At 39.6% G+C, this 21,918-nt stretch overlaps 1 protein-coding gene across 8 annotated transcripts in view; it reads left to right on the top strand.

Annotated features, from left to right (window-relative positions):
- The window catches only part of LOC139463757 (supervillin-like), a 166,818-nt gene that overhangs the window by 50,421 nt on the left and 94,479 nt on the right, over positions 1-21,918 (top strand). For all 8 annotated transcript variants that reach the window (XM_071245034.1, XM_071245036.1, XM_071245035.1 and 5 more), the window contains exons 2-4: positions 3,983-4,105; positions 11,993-12,419; positions 15,669-17,801. In XM_071245034.1, coding sequence (XP_071101135.1) covers positions 12,067-12,419; positions 15,669-17,801 — 2,486 coding nt within the window. In that variant the 5' untranslated portion in view covers positions 3,983-4,105; positions 11,993-12,066. The remainder of the gene's footprint in view (positions 1-3,982; positions 4,106-11,992; positions 12,420-15,668; positions 17,802-21,918) is intronic.

The following is a 21,918-nucleotide window of genomic DNA, read 5'->3' as shown; positions in this document are numbered from 1 at the left end:
TATGTAGCGTCTCAGTCCTGGCCAGCACGTGTCTCAGTCCTGGCCATCTTCATGATCTTGGCCTTCTTGTTCCTCTGGCACCATGCTTGTTATTAGGCTGTCATCCTCGTTCTCATGTCCCCATCTTCTGGCTTGACAATGTCATGGAAAGGTGAGAGTGTGGCTAGGATTGTGGATTTATTATTGTAAAAAATACCAGTACACAACCCAATAATCTGTATTTACCTATTCCTAATTGGCATGATGTTATTGCTTTCATTAACAATGATAATGATTGTATTTTTCATCCTTGGAAATTTTTAAATCAAATTTGAACTTTTTACACACAGATCTCTTATAGAAGCTGGTATATGGTGATGAATCTTCGACACTCATAATGAAAACAAGTCAACAGTACTGTGCTAAATTCATTACCCTGGTTACTATCAGATGACTAACATGCAAAGATTTGTATCTTCATAAAAGAACTTAATGGTAATTTTTAATGAATATCTCTGTTATGGTATGAACAGGCTGACATTTTTGGCCCTTCTTGCTCCTGGCATTGGACAAGAGTTAAATCTTGCAGTAAGCACAAGCAGACCATGTGCTTGCATTCCCCTTGTGTGAGGTTCTTCCCACGCTTCTCTCATCTCCATACACACTTCAGAAAGGCCCTGCAAATGCTGGCTCTCTACATCACATAATGTAACGGCAATAAATATCCAAAATATGGTGATGCAAATTGTAACGTTTCACTTAGAAGTTAAATTAGATAGACTTCAATATGGAAAACATGTTTTTAGATGTATTTCACTGTGGATAATGTGTAATACAAGATATCTTTCATGAATAACTTTGAGATTGCAATCTACGTAACATCTTCATAACGCATGGGTAGGCATTTCATATATCCTCTTTAGTCCTCACTCATGGAATGAAGGCCAAGATGTTTTATGCATCATTTTCTACTTTTCTTCTGAGTTTTATGTTATTCCCTGTATAAAACATATTTGAATTCCCATTCCTACAATTATAAGCAGTTGAGACTAACCTTTAACATGTTGATTCCCCATAATTTGTATACATGGTAGATATATTTGCTGAGAAAATTTTGTGTTAAAAAAATCAGTTACTTTGCTTCTCAGGAATGATAATCTAAACAGATTCTCAAAAGATCAGTGATATTCTCTGAACATGCTAAAGCAGTATCTATAAAAACTCAGTTTCCAACAATGTGAGTTGTTATTAAAGATTCTACCATGAATTTGGAATTTACTCGATTCTGATTGGTCAATCAGAGTCTTTTAAATCACAATAAACCCCCTCTGATTGAAACAGCTGGTTTGACGGCCGCATCACCGCGGAAGCTAATATTCACAGAATAGTACTATTTTCAGTCTCTGTCGGTAGGCATATTTAAATAATTATATCTACAATTACAGGTTACGAAATGCACATATGCAGTTACTACAATATTCAAAGGATGTGTGGCAATACATTTCGTGCAGAAAAAACATGACAGAAATCAACAAAGGGAATGTATTTACGTTTTGGAGACAACAGAGAGCTTGGAATTTTGGCGCTTTTCTATATACAACTGTGACGTCATATTTTTTGCGTCACAATGAGCGATATGACGTCATAATGGTGATGCGCGATGTAGAGCGAAAGCCTGGCAAAGCTTGCTTTTTTTCTTTAGGGATGCCCACCTCATGTTAGCTTACCAAGTTGCCTTGCTTATATGCTTTCAATGCCTGTCATATGTTCGAGTGAAGTATAACGGTGTAAACAAACTGCTTGAGTATATACAGCACCATATTTTGTTCGGTGATTCCGTAATTCAGAACTCAACCCATGCCGCTTCACTCAGTATATTTGCTAACACCAAAGAGTTCGCGTTTTATTTAGTAATGGTAGAATGGAGATAAACATACTGTGTTTTCAATGTAGAGCTAGGTTACCTGTAGATTTAACCGCGCTAAATTTAACATTTGAAACCTCACGCTGCGCGTTCGGTTCCAAATTCAATTTAGCGGGGTTAAATCTACAGGTAACCTAGCTCTACATTGAAAACACAGTTTGTTTATCTCCTAATTATTGTCAATGATATAATGACCCAATGATGATAATCATGATCATTATAGATAAATATGATACAGTTATGAATAATTTATGGATAAATAAAATACAGTTATAAAAAATTGTTTGAAGTATTTGAAGTGTTTCTTTAAAAATGGTTCTTTATTGAATAAAACAACCTGTGAATGTTCAACACTTAAGTTCATGAAACCAAACAAAAGGAAGCCAGACAAGTGATTTAATTAAACAGTGTTATGTTACGGTAAATCATCAGGATGTGAAAACGGAGGTCATCAAGAGGCCAGCTTTCAGTTGTGAGAATTCTGCAGTTAACTATTGTCATTCCTGGTAAGGCTCAGCTGTAGAAGATCAGTGTGGCCCTGTAGCATGACCAGGAGCGTGATTGGTAGCTGTATACAATTGAAGTGGTATGTGCACTTACATTCCTTATTGCACTGGCCAGCCATGCTCATCATTGTCTGCCCTTGACTCAAAATATCATTTTGAGTTTGTTGTATAGGAGTTAGGGTCAATATTAAGATTTATCTTTACAAGGACAGTTTGTGATTACAAAAATGTTGTTAATCGTGTTGATATATAAATAAGTACACTTAATGCTTGACAGAGTTGCATTTTTCCAATCTTAGACCAGCAGGTTTGTTTAGTTTTGATCTCTGCAATGAGAATATAGATTGTAAACTCAGTGATAGAAATCAAGTTGACATCAGTAGCAGCAAAATGTGATGTTTTAGTAGTTAATGGCAAGGATCATACATAAAGCTGTGTGATTGAAGCAGTAATCCTGCCACTGTACATCTTAGTGCTAGTTATTCTGCATGACGACCACCTCGATGTCACATGAGGGGTTCAGGGGGACTACAATACCTAGGGCTTTGAAAGTTACATTTTGAAGTATTAGTATTGATCAGCACTGGGTTGGTTTTGCTTTCCAGCTAATCTAAGATAACATGACAAACCCTGTGGGGTAAGGCTCTGAAAAATAAAAAATATAAAAAAAAACATGAAAAGATTAAGAAATTCACATGCAATTGATATTGCTTGGATTAGCTATCTTTACCATGTCATGGAATCTGGATGGTTGACTTTCTGTTGTAAGTAACGGGTACTTTTGAAACATGCTTTTTTCAATGTTTGGCCACAAGACTGATGCTTCTAACAGAAACTCAAGTCTTGACAATATCATGAACATTTGTTTCACTTGTTGAGAGCAACTGCTCTTGCACATAGGGGGGCGCTGCAATTTGCTGTGCAGAGTTGCGCCCTTGGGCATGCCAGAAACCTATGACTGTGGGTTCGAATCCCGGTTCGCCCCGATTATGTTTCTAGGTTTGTCAGCACCATACCCGTGCTCGTGGGTTTCACCGAAGCGGTAAACATCTGAAACCTGCATCACTTCGGGCTTTCCTCCCACAATAAGCTGACACGCCATGATATAACTGGAATACTGTTAAAAGCGGCGTTAAACCCAACTCACTCACTCTTGCACATGAACCAGGGTTAGAAATTGGCACTAGTCCTATAGTCCTTGCCCAACTGCCCAATAGTTAAGGTATCATAGGGACTAGTAGATAGTTGCCATTTTTAAGGGTTTTGCTATATATTCTCATTATAAGGACTAGTGGACCAAAAATGTTAGTTTCTTCCGCTGCATGAACATTGATAACAGCTTTTATGCAGCTCTTTCAGGACATGGATGACATGAAGACTATATGACCTTTGATATGCTGCCATGTTCTTACTGTAACTGTCTTGGCAGAAGAATCACAAACTCTGTTTGTGACACACCTGACAAAGACAGTACATATTTTAATCTTTGCCAGTGATTGATCTAGACCTAGATACATGATGATGTGATATATGTTCCCATAGTATGACTTATGTATGTTCTTCTTCATTGCAGGAAGAAGAAGTTACAGTGGGCGGAGTGACCTCTTGACCTTCAGCCCGACCTTGACCTCCTACCTAGAACCGCATCAGTCCTTTTCCAAATCTTATCTATCACATGGACTTGATTACATAACAGGTGGGGTAACATTTGAGTTTGACATATTGGTCTGTTAACAATGCATCATCTACATCCACTTTGTTTAGGTCAAGGAGTTCAAGCTTGTTCCGTATATACTCACACATGTTCAATACAAGACTTGTAAGGTAATCGGACATAGCAAATGTCATACGCCACAAATGTATTACTGATACAACTGGAGTGAGAGCAGTGTTGATTTGTAGTGGTCGACTTATTGTCTCAGAAATTGAAAAACAAAATCATTCTTTTCCTATAACCCACATGTAGAAGGATCTTTTATGGGAAACCATGATTATGAACATGATGAATCTCCGCCAAATGAGGCATAGATATATTAGCCCCCAAACATAAATGTCGCCACCACCTTTATCTAGCTACAAATGAACAAGTAACATGTCTTTCATGACCCCAATATTTCATTGTTTCACCTCACATAAGTCAAACTGTAGAGCGTATCTATTTGCTGTTGTTTGTAAAAGTATAACTGGTAGTGTTGATCCAAGTAATCAGTTTTAGGCATGTTGGTTGGTTTCAGTTTCCAGAAAATAAGTCATTTCTTCTTTGATTGGATACTATCCAATTATTTCCAGTTCATTTTGATAAACTTTTATAAAAAAACACAGATGTTACAGTTGTAGAGTTGTGCTTTTGTAGATGTGTTTGTGTTGCTGACTACAGAAACATATAATTAATAGACCCATTTGTTGTCCAATGAGATTGTGATACTTGACAGAGGCAGAATGTAGATCTATTTTGTAGTATATCGTTTATAAACAGGTATCCATACATTACTCTAACAGAAATATGCGTGCATGCACACGCACACACACACGCACAAAGAAAAAGTAGCTTTGTTTCTCCATTTTGCTTCTTGCCAAGGGCTCTTAGAATGCTGCATCAATCCCTGACATCAGTGATCTGTTTATCAATGGAAGAAAGCAAAAGGTTGTCGGTCCCCACTACTGATTTAATAGCCATTATAGCATGAGATCAGAGAGCCCTGGGGGTTGATGAATATAGTTATCCACATGGGGAGTGCTGTTGCTGAGGTGTGTCTGCTTTAGTGGATCTGTGATCTCAGAACTTTCTCACATGTAGCAGCTCATTGTGGTGTTTAGCAAACTCATAGACAGCAGTGTTGGGTATCAAGGCCTGAATGATGTTGGCAAACTTTTTTATAGACCCATGTATTTTCATTGAATACACATAAGGAAAAGTAGTTCTTTCTGCCCAGTGATTGTACAGGATTAATCTTTCAAGAAAGTGCCATGCAGTGTGACTGGTGAATACCCTAATAAATGAACAGTACTGTTGTTGGTTGTTATCCTTGTCAAAGGACATGCTTGATTGCATGGAGTGAACATTTATTGTGGTTTTATTGTGATCTTGGTGATATTTTTCAACATTTTTGTGACTCTTGTTTCAATTTTCTCAAAGTAAAGTCTTCTTTCCTTGACATTTTAAGTAGCATTCATTCAGAGATCACTATAGCCTGTTCAGCTCCTGGCCCATATATTTTCAGTACATTTTATCACAGGTACATTTGGGATTCACAAGCTTGCCAGACTATTTGCTTAAGTATTGAATGTTTTACTGCAATCATTCTGATAAAAGTTCACTTGGATATATATTTAACAAAATTTGCACAGAATTAAAACTTCTTTTTATTTGAGGCTTAATCTTCTCAAGAGCTTAAGCATAAGGTTTCTTATGCAACTGAAACAGAATGTAAGGATGTTTACACTGACGTAATGGTATCTGTCTAACCATGCATCATGGTGGTGACTGCTATACAGACGCAAGTACCCATTGTCTGACATTATGTAAGTTGGAGGATATGCTGGATGAAAGGTCGACATGTGTGTGCACGGCATTACCGCCAGACAGAGTATTGAAGTTTGATCTATAAGTAGATTAAGAAGACTAGGTGACTGATCAAGCCAGTTTAGATATCTTGTGTGTGAAAACTTCTAGATGTTTCTTTGCTAAACAATTAGGAAGAAGTCTACAGCAAAGTGAAGGTGGGCAATGTTTTATCATGTGTACATGCATAACGTGTGATGGTTAAGTCAGCAATTTGTTGTAATGTGTAAATGTACATAGTCTCCACAAGAAAGGTGTTGTGTTAACAAAACTGAAGTTGGAAGTTTAGCATCATTTTAGTGTTAGTGTAATGATTTGGTGACCCTATGGATTGTTTATGACAGTTTTTAATTTGGATAAATGACCTTAATCATGATCATGAAGTGAGGAGTTACATGTCATGAACACCTGTGAAGATCCGGGGTGGAATAGGTCTTCAGCAACCCATGCTTGCCGTAAAAGATGACTATGCTTGTCGTAAGAGGCGACTAACGGGATCGGGTGGTCAGGCTCGCTGACTTGGTTGATGCATGTCATCGTACCCCAATTGCATGGATTAATGCTCATGATATTAATCACTGTATTGACTGGTCCAGACTTGATTATTTACAGACCGCCATCATATAGCTGGAATATTGCAGAGTGCGGCGTTAAACAACAAACCAACTAACCAACCAACATGTCATGAATATGAAGTTTCTGTTACATTTGTGGACAAATATTTGTAGTTAAATATATACCTGAAAACACTTTCCAACAAAGATGTATTGAAGGGTATGACAATGAAAGACATGTACTTTATTTTACGTGATAATGAACTTAAGACTTTGCATGAAGCTCAACACACAGTCACATGTGTAAAATATAATAGTTGGACAGTCTGTAAACAGCAATGGCCTGTGTAACTATGTAAAACCTACTTTTCAAGAGCTTAACGGAACTAATGGCTTTTTGTACAGGTAAAAACTCTCTCTTCACAGGCCTGAATAGTGCCGAAAATAGTTGTTTATACTTTTGAAGAGGGGAAGAAATTATGCAAAGAGCTCACGGGGGGTGGCCCAGTTTGAATCTGTTGAATTCAATTATCTAGGTTGGGTGTGTAGTGCTTACTCCTGCTTGTATGCAGATTGCAGAACTTTTACAGTGTGTTTGACCATATTGTAAATGCTGCATTGATGTGTCGATATTTGACATGTTTCTTTTTTAATTGATCATGGTTATTAATACATACCACGGAATGAATTTTCCTGTGACTTGGGAACACAATATTGAGTAGAAACTTCATTTCCATGTACCCTATGTTTGACTCAGTCTGAGGATTAGTTTGTCACGTACATTAGTACATTCCATTTTGCTGATTCCTTGAATGGGATCATGTGTTTATTACATTCATGACAAGTCAGTAGTTGACTGTGGAGGGGGGGGGGGAAAATTCTGATGTGTGCTCAAAACAGCCAGAGGAGATGGGGTATAATTAAGCATGCATGAATGATGCCTTCTGACAGTGTTATCATTCTAATTGTATTAATGAACTTAAGGGATAATTCTAGGGTGGGGCCTTTTGAAAAAGTGGGGCATTTTAACATTGTGCTGTATGGGCAAGTGTGGGTGTACTTAATGAATATATATGAAATTTTGACATTAAGGGCCCATGTCAGAAAATTCCTAGATCTCTGGAACTTGCCTCGAAAACCTTATAATATATCCAGTTTCAAGTTCCAAGCATTCCATTATAGACAGTATAGATGGTTGAAACAGCAAGAGGTTATTCTCTACAGAGGGACGATTACATCCAGCAAATCCACTTCTCTGTGCACACCCTCTATGCAAGGGTGAACCTGAAGAAACGTGACGGTCATACCAGACACCTCACGGTGTACTACTACCAACAGATGCACTGGCTTGACCTGTCTCCCTTCACCATCCCCATATCGAGGTAGTCAATTCCCTTATGTACCTGCTGTACACTGGTACATGTGGGATATGTCACCAGATATTACCTGCTGTACATGTGGGATGTGTCGCCAGGTATTACCTGCTGTACATGTGGGATGTGTCGCCAGGTATTACCTGCTGTACATGTGGGATGTGTCGCCAGGTATTACCTGCTGTACATGTGGGATGTGTCGCCAGGTATTACCTGCTGTACATGTGGGATGTGTCGCCAGGTATTACCTGCTGTACATGTGGGATGTGTCGCCAGGTATTACCTGCTGTACATGTCGGATGTGTCGCCAGGTATTACCTGCTGTACATGTGGGATGTGTCGCCAGGTATTACCTGCTGTACTTGTGGGATGTGTCGCCAGGTATTACCTGCTGTACATGTGGGATGTGTCGCCAGGTATTACCTGCTGTACATGTGGGAGGACACAGTGATGTGTCGCCAGGTATTATCTGCTGTACATGTGGGAGGACACGGGATGTGTCGTCAGGTATTACCTGCCATACATGTGGGAGGACACAGTGATGTGTCGCCAGGTATTACCTGCTGTACATGTGGGAGGACACAGGGGATGTGTCGCCAGGTATTACCTGCCATACATGTGGGAGGACACAGTGATGTTTCGTCAGGTATTACCTGCTGTACATGTGGGAGGACACAGGGGATGTGTCGCCAGGTTTTACCTGCCATACATGTGGGAAGACACAGTGATGTGTTGTCAGGTATTACCTGCCATACATGTGGGAAGACACAGTGATGTGTCGCCAGGTATTACCTGCTGTACCTGTGGGAGGACACAGGGGATGTGTTGTCAGGTATTACCTGCCATACATGTGGGAGGACACAGTGATGTGTCGCCAGGTATTACCTGCTGTACCTGTGGGAGGACACAGGGGATGTGTCGCCAGGTATTACCTGCCATATATGTGGGAGGACACAGTGATGTGTCATCAGGTATTACCTGCTGTTCCTGTGGGATGTGACACTAGGTATTACCTGCTGTACCTGTGGGAGGACACAGTGATGTTTCGTCAGGTATTACCTGCCATACATGTGGGAGGACACAGTGATGTGTCGCCAGGTATTACCTGCTGTACATGTGGGAGGACACAGTGATGTGTCACCAGGTATTACCTGCTGTACATGTGGGAGGACACAGTGATGTGTCACCAGGTATTACCTGCTGTACATGTGGGAGGACACAGTGATGTGTCACCAGGTATTACCTGCTGTACATGTGGGAGGACACAGTGATGTGTCGCCAGGTATTACCTGCTGTACATGTGGGAGGACACAGTGATGTGTCGCCAGGTATTACCTGCTATACCTGTGGGAGGACACAGGGGATGTGTCGCCAGGTATTACCTGCTGTACATGTGGGAGGACACAGTGATGTGTCGCCAGGTATTACCTGCCATACATGTGGGAGGACACAGTGATGTGTCGCCAGGTATTACCTGCTGTACATGTGGGAGGACACAGTGATGTGTCGCCAGGTATTACCTGCTGTACATGTGGGAGGACACAGTGATGTCGCCAGGTATTACCTGCTGTACATGTGGGAGGACACAGTGATGTGTCACCAGGTATTACCTGCTGTACATGTGGGAGGACACAGTGATGTGTCACCAGGTATTACCTGCTGTACATGTGGGAGGACACAGTGATGTGTCACCAGGTATTACCTGCTGTACATGTGGGAGGACACAGTGATGTGTCGCCAGGTATTACCTGCTGTACATGTGGGAGGACACAGTGATGTGTCACCAGGTATTACCTGCTATACCTGTGGGAGGACACAGGGGATGTGTCGCCAGGTATTACCTACTGTACCTGTGAGAGGACACAGGGGATGTGTCGCCAAGTGTTGCCGTTGCAGATATTTATACCTTGGGGTGTAAGTAGCCTTCCTCATGCCACTCATGTTTTGGGTGTTGAGTTTTGGATAAATGCGGCCCACTCTCAGGATGTAATATGTAGATTTATTCTGAGGACTTCAAGGCTGTAGTCTTCTGTGCCCTGAGATTCAAGGTTTTGTGTTATTAACTAAATGGAGTGATACGAGTTTGCAAGAGCCAGTAAATATTTGCTTTATTGGTCGGGAAGGTCATATTTATGACTGTTTGCTGTATCACATGTCAATTTCGAGAAATGATTAAGGTTGTCTATGTAGGTATAAATTATGGGTACTGTTAGGCATGCCCTATGTCTTATTGGTAATAAGCTTTTGAAACGTTTGACTTGACTTACCACGCTTATAGTCATATACTGTTACAGCACTTAGATGCCAGTTGTTTGTGTGTGCTAAGCAACCAGGCAATATGGGATTTAGTACATGTGTTTAAGTATATGGTTATGAGGCAGAGCCATGAATGTGGCCATTCAGAGATTTATTGTCTCAATATTGTGTTCATTCACTCTGACACTCGGTAATAGCCTGGTAGTAATTGTCACATGTGTGACATCACATTGTGTTTGTCATGTGTGAAGTCACACATTGGGAGCACTGTTATGTCTCTGTCAACAGACAATGCCATATATACATGTGTATGTCATATATGAAAAGTTGTCATCAAGTCTTGTCAGCCTTAACTACAGTTATTAGGTTCAGTGTTCAGGTGACATGATTGGGTTAACCTTTGGATATGATGTTAACAATCATAGATTTCAATTTTACAAATATTAAATGACAAGGAAAATTTCATACAGCGTAAAACAAGAATTTTTTTAAAATACTGATGCACAAACTGTCTAATGTATAGCCTTAATACTATCACCTTTCAGAGTACCAGTTTTCTATTGTGGAAATTCTATATTTGTCAATACATTCAGAGTTGCATTTGGAACTTTGAATGAATATTAATTTGTAAGATGATTTGACAGAGATGTAGGTTCGTTAGGCGAGCATGCTTTCATATGCCTGAGAGCATTTGATGCTCATCGCTTAAGTTTTTAAAAAAAGTATGGGATATCGACAGTCATGTGTGATGTTTTTAAGAATAGACTGTTGCAATCTATAAATACTACTACTGAATGTGTGATCAATTTTTGATGACTAAACACCCACATACACCCTTCCACTACATGTGCATCAGGTGTCAGGCCTTTGTATACGGTGTGCTTTTCCTTTTTTAGCACTTTGATTACACATGAAAAGTGCAGTCATTTGCTTGACTACAGCAGACTGTAGTAACTCCTGCAACTCTATCAAGTACAGGCAGGCATTGGATTCTTCCAGACCCTAGAGTAACAAATTAAAAAAAGAAGTCCAACTCAAGAATGATTTGGCAAGTCTAGATTGCCATGGCTCCTAAAATTATGGATTATTCTGGGTGTCATTTGGAATATTTATATTTATATATATATATATATATATATATATATGTATTTAGATATATATGTTTACATATGTTTGTTTCTGGGACTAAGTGTCAATATAGGCAGGCAGGAGTGGGGAGCAACAGGATGGACACCCCGAGGCTACTTATTTACAAGCTCAAGTATACAACTGAGCCACCTTCTGTCTAGAATATTAACTAGTCAGCAGAAGAATGAAAGCATCTGGGGTTTTCCTTTTGTGCTTGTAATGTATTGTAAAAGAGAAATCAGTGTTTATTCCAGTGGTTGACAAGTTTGTCCAAAGCTCAATATAGCTACCAGAGAGCAGCTGTATATATTATCTTTATGTGTATGCTTCATACGTCATCATTCACATGTGGAAATAGCTGACCACTTGTGGACAACGAATCAATACCCATGCTAGACACCTCAGTATGCTGAGTCTTTTGCTGACAGGAGATAATCAATTTATTCCATACTAAAACACTGCTTATCCCAGCCCCAGTCCCTTCATCATGAGACAATGAAACAGGAACTTAGTGGATGACTAATTACAGGTCGCTTGGATTATATTAACAACCACTGACAGTAATAATCTTTGTTTTGTATAATGTGAACATGTTGTGGCCTTGTTCAGGTTGTAAAACTGATTGACTTGTTGTGTAGGAATTGCGCGTTTAATTTGTCAGATGTACAAAGGTTAATAATGTTTTGAAATGAGACTGATTTTGTTTTAAGGTTCCCCCCACCGGAGCTCCAGCACTCACTTTACTGGTGACGTCGTACCGCGGAGCTATGTGAGTGGAAACAGTATGTCACGCTACGGCTCGCGTAGCTACGACACGGGGGGATCACGTCGCTTTGAGTCAAGTCTACGCAGCTACGACACAGGAAGCAGTTACAAGAGCTACGACTCGGGTAGGAGGTTTGAAACTGGGCGGACGTACGACTCGGGCAGAAGTTATGATAGTGGTCGGAGCTATGGAACCAGTGGTAGCACCAGTACCACATCGAGTAGATACGCCAGTCCCACATCAAGTTCAAGGTCATACACATCAGGCACAACATCGTCCTACTCTCCAACATCAACAAGATCATACAGTAGCTCCTACTCATCGCGGAATGGAAGTAGTGAAACAGGTTCAAGGCTAACCAGGACAAACAGGTACGGAGGGTGAGATTTGCAAGGATATGTGTTTTATATGAAGATACTGAATTTTGTGATTCATGACCTTCCTAGAGGTGCTGTATAATATACTGTTTGTAAGATTAGGTCTCACACAAAGTCTTGTACCTATGGTAAGCCTGACCAAGTTGGCAACCAACATCACACACTAACAAGCCTGAAATGTGTATCATAATTTGTGAAGGATTTTGAACGATACAAACATATGCGACCAGTACACACAAATGTATAGAATTGATGCAGAAAAAAAATACATATTGCTTCCCAAGGGATGCAATGTTATTTATTTTTTTTACCAAATCTTTTACATGAAATATTAAGTTCCTGTTATTGAAAGTAAGTAATTAGTGATTGGGGGTCCTCTGTACCACTAGTTTTGTAGGTCAAGGTAGAGCCCTGTCTGTGTCAAGAAAACTCTTCACACCTTATATTAATAAATAAAGTCTATATGCATAACTATTTAAAAAACTCAAAATAAGAACCAAGTAGCATATTCCTGCAGGTGATTTTGATTTCATATGTTGACTGCATTATTCCAGGTGTGTCATCAGTAGCAAGTGATCTACAGATAAAGGGAGGCTACTCTTGCATCCTTGTAACTGCTGCGGCAATATCTTGGTAGCTTTCAGTGCAACTTTAACAACTGTAATACACATCTCTCCTGTGGCCTATCGTGTGCATGAAGTATTTGACTATCTGCTTGTTAAGCTTGTTATATGAGATCCACTGACAGATAGATATCATCCATTACATCAACGTTCTTAATTAGGATTTCGTCCTCAGTATAAGTTCGTATGCAACTCAGTGCCTGAAATTGGTTAGTGCAAATGTACTTTTGACTATGATAAGGTGAGATGTGTGCATCCTCTGTTTAATATCAGCATGTCCCTTATATGTATGGCACATTATGTTGGTTTGTTAATGATATTAGTTATGGCATTAGTTCCAGTAAGGAAAACAGCTTGAAGATAGTTATACCAACAATAATTACAAAGTGTGTGTGTGTTATCCTATTTTCTGAAATTCTGATTGGATACCCAGGCCTCAAAGTTGTGATAAAATGGTTGCCAAATGCCTAGATTTTCAGTTTGTCTACCATTAAAAATTTAGAGGTTGCCTACTTTGAAAACTTGTCTTTTGGAAACAAATTCGTATTACTTCACATAAGAAGACTAAGACATTAATAACTTGATTGATATATTCTGCTCTGTTTTGTCGATTGTCAGTTTTCCGATTGCAATGGAACTCGTGTCATCTGACTTAGTGTCTCTGTCTATGAACATTTTGATAGCTCTATGCAGTGGTGAGAGGATTTGGTTATGCTACCTAGGTTTAGTGTGTGCAGTGCATGTTTATGAACTTCTGACATGTGTAGACCCTTCCGCTTTTCTTGAGAACATTATGCCACTAAAAAGTGTGAGTGAAAACGATGATGACAGTAATGTTGGAGCTAATAATAGTGATGGTAGAAGCGATTCAGAGTTTATGGATCAGAGGATAAAAGTCTCAAATGTAGTATAAACTTGTTCCACTATGCTACACGGTTGTATACAAATGTGTGACAGTCTTTAGATACATATTTCTGGTACAGGTTCATCTTTTTGCTATTGCTGTTTTTGTTCTTCAAGCACTTGTCTGGTCTTTACAGCTGATGCCAAACTATGTTACAATGTTCATGTTAGTGTAAAAACATTTTATCTCACCTTTCTTGAAACAAAGACAAAGGCCAATGAAATTTGGTTTACATGATTCACCTGCATTAGCCATATAAGGTCAAGGTCATGCTCATGGTCATTGGTGTAGTATATTTGCCACATCGAGTTAAAAGGCCTTTTTTAGAAATATATTTTATAAGTCTCACGAATGTTGTGTTTATATTATTTGGACACTTTATATATGTCACATGGACCTACTTTCAATGAGTTGCATGTGCTATAATTTTGCTGCAATATTGAATTCATCCTGGAGACAAAAAAGTGGTTTTAATGCTGTTTAGCCCTTGGGAATGAACTAATATTGAAGGTCGTATTCACTATCAAGGTAATATGCTGAAAAAGTGTTATGTTCATGATACCTCAGGAAGTGATTAGTTAAGGTAAGTCTGCATAGTCAGTGTACTGTTAACTCTCTATGTTTGTATCACATCTTATGACATCTTTGTAAGAGCTAGTGACCATGTTTCAAGCATGTGATTGGCTAAATCAATCTGAAGTACATGTAACATTCTTATTAAGGTAGTGAGAGGTATGTGACTATGGTTTTATATTGCACTGCAATTGGCATGTGCTTTCCACACCAGAAGTGATGTCAGAGTAGAAATCCCTTTAGGTTCCCCATTATGTTTGATGTTTTAGTATACATGCATTTCACCAAACTGAAGGTAAAGGTATCCCACTGGAAGTGTGTGGTGGCGTGTAATTATTTCTGGGGCCTTCTTGAAATGGTGTTGAAGGTGCTGCTTCTGTTTACAAGAATGTGTATTGGGTGACATGAACACATGCTCTGACCATTTTACCTCTTGTGTGACACAAACCCTTAATTTACTTGCCTGACCGTGTATTTTGGAATTAGTCTCCGTATATTCTGATCTAACTAGATCAATGGACATTTGCACTGGTGTTGAAATCTGGTATATGGCTATTATTTCCACAAATATCATGTGTTTGACCAGTTTTCTTGTCTTTGCACAAAATCCATCTGTTTTTTTTTCTGTATACTAATACAGTTTAAGCAAGTTAGCTATATAGTTCTTGAGTCTTTATTCTTGATAGAACAGTCCGTTGTTTCAGCTACCAGTCTGAAGTGTGGATCTAGTAATGTATATTTTGTTTGAGTAAATTTAACTAATAAAAGCTTAATTTATTTTGAAATTCCTCTGCAGTAGATTTGGGGCTATAGATTATAATGTTTTTGTGTAAAACGTTCAAAACCATTTGGGCTTAAACTCAAAACACTGACACCTACCTGATCATGCTTATATGTGTTTGTACAAACAATAAGGTGATCAAAGGCTGTCAGCCACTCATTCATTTCTACATTTCAAGAGGAAAAAACAGCCAGTATGTTTCTACCTTTTCATTTTGTAACATAAAATGGAGATTTTCCCACGACACAACACATGAAAAGAAATGTAATCCTTCTATTGAAGTAAATTTGATTATTTTGATGTTGATCAACAACAATATCCAATGATATGCTCAACATTCATGTATTCTCTGCTCGTTTCAGCTCCTCAAAGCCAAGTGATGGTACTTCATCACCAACAACCGAGTCCAGATACTCTCGCAGTGGATACACATCCCCACGAAGCAGCATCCCAACACGTTCCTCAGAGTTAGCAAATGGTAGGAGCCCACGATCTAGTTTGTCATCAGAACCTTCATTAGAATCTAGGGAAGATTCTCTTACTCGAAACACAGAAGGCCGAAGGTCACAGCGGAACCGGGACAAAAAGTCTGATAGTGATGATAACAAAGATGAGATTCCATCATACCGCAGATATTCCCGATCATATCTGGATACCAAGACAGAAGGTGACAAAGATGACAAGAAAGATGATACCAGAACATACAGCAGATATGGCCGAACATACCATGATTCGAAAACAGAAACAGATAGCGACAAGGAGGACAGGTCAGTTAGTCGATATTCACGGCGACATCGGGACACAGATACTGATATATCAGAAACCAAACCGAGATATGAGTCCAACTACGACACTGGCTCAGATACAACAGAAGCTATTCTAAAGCGAGCAGAGAGACGTCGGTTGCGTGCTGAAGCTAAGAAAGATCCGGCTGCTACAGATGACTGTGGTACCAAAGATGGTTCTTCAAACACAACAAGAGAAGGTGAAAAAACTGACACGAAGGAAGATGCATTGACAGAATGGCGACGAAAGAGAGCACTTGAGCAAGGTTCCCTGAGTTCAGACCCAAGTTTAGACAAACCTGATGCCACAGATAGGCTATCAAGAAGAGACAGGACTGGCTCATTAAAAGACAGCACTGATGATAGTGATGCTTTTGTGAGGCAGTCGAGCTATCGGAGACGCCATAACATATCTGAGGAGAAGGACACTGATTTTTCTACCAAAGAAGAGAGTAGCACTCCAACTAGAAGTTTTCGTCGTTTCCAGCGGGAAAATCAATCTGAAGAAAAAGAAGATGTAAATGAAAAGATTCGAGAGAAATCTGAAGAAAGGGCATCACGCGCTGAACGAATTGCAAAATATAAAGAAGAGCGTCGAAAGGAACTGGCTGCCATTTCTAATCTTACTAAACAGTTGGATAGTGATTCAGAAGGTTCAGGAGTGGTTGCTAGACCGTCTTTGTTTCTAGCAGCGAGTTCCCAGAGGCAGAGTTCAGAGGAGAGATCTGAAGATGGCAAAGGTGCTACATCCAGTCATGCTGATGGACAGACACATAGAAGACGTCTACCTGAAATACCCAGTTTCAGACAAAACATATCAGGAGCAGACATATCAGTTGGTGGTGTTGCCTCTAAAACAAAATCTGAAGTTGTTTCCAGTGACAGTGGCATATCTGAAAATGAGGCAAGATTTCGCAAAGACACATCTCTGAATGCCAAATTAGGTGTAAGCACTACCGTGAAACGGTCATCTTCATTAAGAGAAGATAAAAGTTTGGCAGAAACAACGAAACAGTCTTCATGCAGGTCCAGAGATGAAACCAGGAACAAGTCACGTAGCCGTGATCGTCTGGATGTAGAGAGAACTGCTTCAAATCGTCACTCTTCTGGTGATAATCGATCTTCAGAAGATGAGGGGTCAAAGTTAGATGTCAAAAGTCGATCAAAATCTGAAAAGACACTAATATCAACATCAAAATCAGTACGAAGATCACAAAGTGATGTCACTCGCACGTCACATAGTGACCCCAACTTGGAAAGTTCGGGGTCAGAAACCCTGCTTGCATCAAGTGCGCTTGATCAACTCAAACTGAAACAGATAGCAAGAAGGGGAGAACTTCTTGAAAAGAAGACTTTCGGAGCTAAGGACAGATCAGTTGACTACCAAAAATCATCTGAGAAAGCAGAAACTGAAAAGTCAGACAAGACAACTGCATCAAAAACTCTTTCTCCACTGAAAACTCCAACAAAGATTGTCCGAGGGGAACGGATGCCCCTCTCCCCTGATCCACTGGATGATTTGTTAAAGAAAAATGCTGCATTCTTATCAGATGTAGATATGGAGTTGGAGATTGATTCCTCATCATCCAATGCTTCAAAGTCTTTCAAGAATGATAAACCTAGAAAATCCTTGAGAAGACGTCACCTCCAGAAATCCATGAGCAAGAAATCTTCAGTGGATGAGGATGGGAAAGAGGAAACAGCTAAAAGGTGAGTTTAACTTAGTATCTGACTTGGTTCATGCTACTTGTAACTCTATAAGGGTGTTTATTAACTGTGTGATGACTTGAATCCGAAGTCTGTCTAGGTTGTCTAATCACAGTATATTATGTCTTTTTCTGATGAGCATATCAAGTTGTTGCAAGGATAGGTTTAATCTCCTGTATAATGAATTTTTATTATGACACAGGCATTGAAACATATAAGCACGGCAACTTGGTAAGCTAACATGAGGTGGGCATCCCTAAAGAAAACAGAGCAAGCTTTGCAAGGCTTTCGCTCTACATCGCACGTCACCATTATGACGTCATATCGCTCATTGTGACGCAAAAGATATGACGTCACAGTCATATATAGAAAAGCGCCAAAATTCCAAGCTCTGTTGTCTCCAAAACGTAAATACATTCCCTTTGTTGATTTCTGTCATGTTTTTCTGCACGTAATGTATTGCCACACATCCTTTGAATACTGTAGTAACCCAATCTGTGCAATTTGTAACCTGTAATTGTAGATTTATTTATTTAAATATGCCTACCGACAAAGACTGAAAATAGTACTATTCTGTGAATATTAGCTTCCAAGGTGATGCGGCCGTCAAACCAGCTGTTTCAATCAGAGGGGGTTTATTGTGATTTAATAGCCTCTGATTGACCAATCAGAATCGAGTAAATTCCAAATTCATGGTAGAATATACAAAGACTATTACTCCAGGTTTAATCAGCAACAGTTAAGTCATTTATTTTCTGCAGAAGACGGCGTGTTTGCCATGTGTAGCAGCCAGAAAATGTTTACGAGTAACCGGAAGTTACAAAGACTGTTGACGTTCACAATGTTTATGAGTTCCATTTGAATGAATAAGTCATAGTTTTCAGTTCCAATGGCTCACCAGATTGATGCGCTATTGGTGGATTGGACGGGTCTATTTGCATACGCATTGCCACCATGGTCTCTCCTTGACAAGGTCATCAGGATTGCATGATTATCTTGATAGAACCAATCTGGCCCAGCAGAGTGTGGTTCCCCAAATTATTAAGTCTACTAATGGAAGAACGTATCCAGTTACCTCTCCATCGAGATCTGTTACGACAGCCCTGGTTAAACATTTCTAAGTCAATCTACCCAGCCTACATCTAACTGCCTGGAAGTTATCACTCAAAAGATGCAGACATCTGGGTACTCTGGTACTGCCTTTGAAGCCGTGGCAAAATCATGGAGACCTTCATCCTCCCTCATCATGCTCCTACATGACAATAGATGGGATAAGTTTGTGGAGCAGACGACAATTGATTATACTTAATACAATCTCCATCCCTATGATAGCGGACTTTCTACTTATCTACGTCAGGGCACTGTTTTACAAAACAACCTTAGCACTACGACTGTTGTAAGTCCATGTTAATGTATGGGAGCTACGTTCACCTTAGCGCAAAAATCACGTTGTACAACGGTACCCAGGACAATAAGTTCCGACATGGAATGATAGAAGGTTACAGATCGGCACTTCACTCTGTACTTCAACATGAATTCTATCTCTCGTCTACAGATCCACATAGATGCCATCGAAGGAGACTTTTAATACCCTGCAAGCCTCATTCCAACAAGGACATCACCAAGGCTATGATAGCAGGTTGACTTAAGTCTACCATTGCAGCCAGTTATACGTAGGCACAGAATTCCACTCCCCATCTTGGATCCTGCTCGGCTCATGAAATCAGAGCCCTTGCCACGAGTCTCGCTTCATGGACATCTGTTTCGGTGGAACAAGTGGTGTCTTACTGTCAGTGGGCCTCACAAAACACCTTCACCAGCTTTTGCTTGCGCGTGACGTGCAGCTGGACCTAGAGGGCATATATTCCATTGGGCCAATGGTCGCAATGCAAGCTATCATCCACCAATAGTTTCCTCCTTCGATCAAAAAATAGTTTCCTTCTTCTATCGAAAAAAGGGGGGGAGGCAGGATCCGACAGCTGCAGCATCAGAGGGTGGGTACACCCTTGATTATCCTGTCTATTAGGTGTAAGATGGATTAAGAGCACCTTGAGTATCAACTGCTCCAAGAACTAGGACTATGACCGGAAGTGATGTCAGAGACGTAAGAGATTAAACCGGAAGTGACGTCATCACTGGAAATAGCAGTACAAGGTCCTTCTAATCAGGAGATGATGTCTTTTGGCAGAAATAGACCATAAGAGATGTCATTATCCAATAAAGAGGAGGTGACAGACCGGAAGTGGCGTCAGAACTGGAAGTGAGGTCAAACCAGAAGTGACGCCAGCACTGGAAATAGTGTCACAAATCCATTTTTTTTAACAGGAAATGACGTCATTTGGTGGAAATTGACCAGAAATTACGTAATTATTACTGACAAGATCAGCAAATATTATGGTAATTCTAGTGAAGGTATCACATATTTGACTGATTCTTGAGCATTCTGATTTTCAAGTCCTCAAGAGAAATTTCAGAGGAAATTATCATGGGTCAGGATTTGAATCAGTGATTAAATGGTTTCCAGAAGAGGATTACTGTCAATTACAGAGGGAGTTACTGGAGGCAGATCCTGCCAGGTCCCTCTAGTATATTCTGGCAAAGATGTAATGGAGGTAGAGGATTCGCAAGTATTATCGAACAGTAGTTATCATTGTTAATAATTCTAAGAATACTACCTCTATTACATCAAGAGTACTCCCACCCACCTTCCCAATTCATCTACCTCTGGTGGTTAGATGTTGGAAAGAAGTGAGGTTTCCCGCCATTACGCACATCATAGCTTGGGTTGCTATAGTGCTATTCTGGAACAACTAATTGTGGGTAATTGACAGTGAAGAGGACATCTGTTGAAAATCTGAAAATTTAGATAGGGTGACTAAAGCAAAAATACAGGATTTATGGCAAATATTATAGAGGTAGTATTCTTAGAATTATTAACAATGATAACTATTGTTTGATATTCCCAAGGTACGCCCATACAGCACAATGTTAAAATGACTCATTGTATTTGAAAATGTAGACCTAGAATTATCCCTGGTAGATAATTTTATTCAAGCAATACAACAGTTTTGATGTTCGTAGGTGAAAATGAGAGTGTCAGTTCAGATAAAGCTATTGAAAGCGATTTTCAATTGTGCTGAATGAATGTTGATACGATATCTATGACAACTATGCGAGAATATCGTGGAATCGAGGCCTAAATCAATCCCTGAGGTATATTAACTAATATATATCTCACCCTATTTTCATTCATAGTTGGAAAATCGCGATTTGTACAATAGAATTTGAAAGCACTCACAGATATTCTACAAGATCATACCTGTTAGGTATCAATTTTATCTGAATAAAATTATTTCAAAACGAACAAATATATGTTTAATATGACACATGTATCGACAATTTTTATGTGATTATTTTTCTACATCTTGTCTCATAATTATACAATGAAAGATGTGAAAAGAGCTCCTTTGGTCATGTTGGTATGGAATTATCAGGATCATCATGTAAGGTTAGACCAACGGTGCCAATGGTTTAAGCCAATCTTTAATAAGACTAACGATTTTTAAATATATCTTTGGAGCAATGTTGTTTTGGACTGTAAACTGTTGTTTGACTTCTTGTTCTTATATTTATTCCTATTGGTCAAAGTATAATAGTCCCATCTCTTCAGCTTTGATGAAATCATAGAGTACTTAGTTGAACCCACCTTGATCTGCGTATGTAACTTTCTCGGGAGAGTGCATGTAAGTTCTGACTAAAGACATGCTTTTGGCTGTTGCACAAGCAGTTGGTAGAGCTGGTATTCCACCAAGCTAGCTATGACAAATCTCTCAGCTATGGATCTGGTAAAAAGTGGAAGTATGCTCATACTTGTAATTACATGCTCAAACTTACAGTAAACCTCTAGAAGTGGTGGTCATCCTGGAGAGGCTGTGTTCCCTACACAGACTAGTCTCGTGCAGAGCAACATTATTTCTGTTGTCTTTGAGCCAGGCTGGGGAATTGAGAAAGTTTGCTTTCAGGTTTAGGGAATATGAAATCTGTTTCTGTACATTGATAGGCCATAACATTGGCCATTCGTCTGAACTGTATAGAACAAGATGACCCACACCTTATATAG

This window comes from Haliotis cracherodii, unplaced genomic scaffold (genome assembly GCF_022045235.1).
Source record: "Haliotis cracherodii isolate W230 unplaced genomic scaffold, xgHalCrac1.p SCAF_16, whole genome shotgun sequence".
NCBI lineage: Eukaryota > Metazoa > Mollusca > Gastropoda > Lepetellida > Haliotidae > Haliotis > Haliotis cracherodii.
This window is presented reverse-complemented; position numbering and strand designations above follow the sequence as displayed.